Consider the following 3,512-nt stretch of genomic DNA (forward strand, 5'->3'; position numbering starts at 1 on the left):
GGGGACTCCCGGGGGAAGGGGGCTCGGGGGTCCCGGGGAGGGCGAGGGCCTGAAGGTCTGCGGCGAGCTCCAGACTCTAAACTGCAAATCCCTGCGGGAACGTCCTATCCGTTCCAGCCCAGACTCTAAGCAGGGTCCCTCATCTCTTCCTCGCACCCCGCGGGGGGCCCCGTCCCTCACTCCACGTCTGGCCCTGCTCCTTCCTTCCTGAAACTGCACCGGGTCCTCCTGGGAGCCCAGCGCTTGACGCCGCTCTTCTCTCCCCGTGCACCGCACCCTCCTCCGGGGCGGGACTCTCCCAAGGCGCCGCCAGCGCCCGCAGTGGAAAGTCTCCCTGGTCCCCCTGACCCAGGTTTGCCGGCCCCTCCCCCCTTTCTGTGTCCATCCTCGTCGCACCGTCCTGCTTTCTAGTTGTCTGAGCGCCGAGTCGGTTGGTGCGCGCTCCGCCCCCGTTTTCCATACAAGGGAGCGCTGGAGTGGGGGGCGGGGCGGAGGGGAGGCGCTCCCAGTCCCTCCCCAACCTGCGAGCCCACCGGGAACTCCTGACTCTGTTCAGCTCCCGCGGAGAAGCGAGAGGACTGCGCCGCCGTCGTGGGCCGAGGACCGCGAGGGGACAGCCGGTGCCCTCCCTCCCCGGAGCGATTTCCCGCCCGCCGAGCCCCGCTCCCCAGGTAGGACCATGCTCCTGGGTCTGACCTGCGTGGACTGCGACGCCTCTACATTGAATAGGAGGCGTTTAAATAACCTGTGCACACGTAATCCCGCATAGACTTATTTTTACAGGGGGGTGGTGGTGGTGACAGCCCTTCTGATTGTTATTTTTTGGCCAGTTATCCAAAAGACAGCGTTGGGTAATTGAGGTGGGGGAGGGAGGCGCGATTGGTGTAGGAGAGGGGATGGGTGGACAATGGGAAGTGACGGGCTTTGACTCTCTTTGGACAGGTGGCCATGGCCTCGCTGCCCACGCAGGGGCCCTCGGTCCCCGACTTATTTTCTGGGTTGCCACCAGCGGCCTCAATTCCTGCCAACCAGAGCTCAGAGGCCTCGGCGGGCAACGGGTCCGCGGCGGGCCCAGGCGCGCAGGCCGTCACGCCTTTCCAAAGCCTGCAGCTGGTGCATCAGCTGAAGGGGCTGATCGTGCTGCTCTACAGCGTCGTGGTGGTCGTGGGGCTGGTGGGCAACTGCCTCCTGGTGCTGGTGATCGCGCGGGTGCGTCGGCTGCACAACGTGACCAACTTCCTCATCGGCAACCTGGCCCTGTCCGACGTGCTCATGTGCACCGCCTGCGTGCCGCTCACGCTGGCCTACGCGTTCGAGCCCCGCGGCTGGGTGTTCGGCGGCGGCCTGTGCCACCTGGTCTTCTTCCTGCAGCCCGTGACCGTGTACGTGTCGGTGTTCACTCTCACCACCATCGCGGTGGACCGCTACGTCGTGCTGGTGCACCCGCTGCGCCGCCGCATCTCGCTGCGGCTCAGCGCCTACGCGGTGCTCGCCATCTGGGCGCTGTCCGCGGTGCTGGCGCTGCCGGCCGCCGTGCACACCTACCACGTCGAGCTCAAGCCGCACCGCGTGCGCCTCTGCGAGGAGTTCTGGGGGTCTCAGGAGCGCCAGCGCCAGCTCTACGCCTGGGGGCTGCTGCTCTTCACCTACCTGCTCCCCCTAATGGTCATCCTCCTGTCCTACGCCCGCGTGTCGGTGAAGCTGCGGAACCGCGTGGTGCCGGGCTGCGTGACCCAGAGCCAGGCCGACTGGGACCGTGCGCGGCGCCGCCGCACCTTCTGCCTGCTGGTGGTGGTCGTGGTGGTGTTCGCCGTCTGCTGGCTGCCGCTGCACGTCTTCAACCTGCTGCGGGACCTGGACCCGCACGCCATCGACCCCTACGCCTTCGGGCTAGTGCAGCTTCTCTGCCACTGGCTGGCCATGAGCTCGGCTTGCTATAACCCCTTCATTTACGCCTGGCTGCACGACAACTTCCGCGAGGAGCTGCGCAAGCTCTTGCTCACCTGGCCCCGCAAGATCGCGCCGCACGGCCAGACCGTGACAGTCAGCGTGGTCATCTGATGCCACCGCGCCGGGCTTGGCTGGGGAGCTCCGCGCCCGCTGGTCTCCGCGGGTGTCCACCCGAGGCCGCGCTGGCGAGCTTGTTTCCGCACCGGGGCTGCTCCACTACGTGGCAAAACTTCCAGCCTTGTCCTCTTGCCCAGCTGTCTTGCCTTGTCCCTGTGTCTGTATAAAATGTTAAGTGGGCTTTGGTGGGAGTCTGTGCTTTGCTTGGAAGAGGCCAGGGGGAGGTCTTCTTTACGCCCTTGAATGCCAAACAAAGCTTTCTCCCGGTTCGCAAGGGTAATTCAGAGCCGTGGCTGTCTTCCTTGCTCTCCCTTCTGCTTGCTCCATGGTGGGCTGAAGGAACAATGGGGGTGGGATTTAAAATGACTGCGTTGGTTGGGGGTGGTGAAGCTTTCCGGGTTGCCTTTCATAAAGGACTCAACTGACCTATAATACCTGATGCTGCTAATCCCCCTGAACTCGTTAATTCCTAGGATTCCAGGGGAATATGTATTACACATTGATATCTGGGATTTCAGCATTTCCTGAATAAGACCTTTCCACACACCCAAAGGGTTTTACTTTTAGATTCGCTTGAATTTATAGCACAAGAGCACCCAGGAGCCACCTTTCAAAAGGTCTTGCTATTGTTTCCCTCCTCCTTATCCCCTAATTTCTATTTGAAAGTGATATGATGAATTAGTCAAAGAAGAGATAGATAAATAGGAATAAAGAAGAAAAGGTCCAAGTCACTTAAGGGGGCACGTAACTATATGGAGGACAGACATCTATCTGTGTGTATGTTTGTGTGTACACACGCAGTGCACACATAAGGCAGGCACACAGATATTTGATTTTCTGAACACTCAGTGTAAACCATGTTCCATAGCATTACTCTTACATTCTCTAATTGCTCAGTTGCAGCAGATCAACACCTGTCATCTGATCGCCCAGCACCTGCTTGGTGGTGACACACTTGGAATACAGTCAATCCAGGATGTAAGAGCTGGGAGAAGTTTACTTAAGGCCAGAACCGAAAAATAAACTACCATCAACTGCCATCAACACTTAATCCTTCTAGGGTTAAGGAGACAGGAAAAGACTGTTGGGCCGTGATACCAGGCTGATAATCCTCACCTCCTGAGAATTTTGCAAATGAGGACATGTGCCCTGGGACAAGGGTTTTCATGTTAATGTTGGAGCAATGACTGGACAGTGAGGGTGAGAGTCTTGGGAAGTTGATACTCGGTATCCACCTGTCAGATCAGCCCCTGAGGCATATAGTGCACAAAATAGTGCAGCAACTGCCGCAAGTCTGTGAGACTTGCTGTAAGACTGTAAGACTCAGTACCGTCCTCACTCATTATACAGTAGAATCAACCTCTCTCCTTATCTTACTCATTCCCTCATGAAAGTGTGCCCTGAAAGGAAGGGAAAGAGGGTAAATACTTGGGGATGACAAGATT

At 58.7% G+C, this 3,512-nt stretch overlaps 1 protein-coding gene across 1 annotated transcript; it reads left to right on the top strand.

Annotated features, from left to right (window-relative positions):
- Positions 1 to 948: 948 nt before the first annotated feature.
- Positions 949 to 2,061, top strand: PRLHR (prolactin releasing hormone receptor). Its single transcript, XM_041736195.1, has one exon. It carries the CDS (start codon positions 949 to 951, stop codon positions 2,059 to 2,061), a length of 1,113 nt encoding a protein of 370 aa, XP_041592129.1.
- The last annotated feature ends 1,451 nt before the right edge of the window (positions 2,062 to 3,512 follow it).

The sequence above is a fragment of the Vulpes lagopus genome, chromosome 2 (assembly GCF_018345385.1).
Source record: "Vulpes lagopus strain Blue_001 chromosome 2, ASM1834538v1, whole genome shotgun sequence".
NCBI lineage: Eukaryota > Metazoa > Chordata > Mammalia > Carnivora > Canidae > Vulpes > Vulpes lagopus.

What these genes read in the sequence shown, in the direction of transcription:
- PRLHR (XM_041736195.1), top strand. Translation starts at nt 949, where the DNA reads ATGGCCTCGCTGCCCACGCAGGGGCCCTCGGTCCCCGACTTATTTTCT.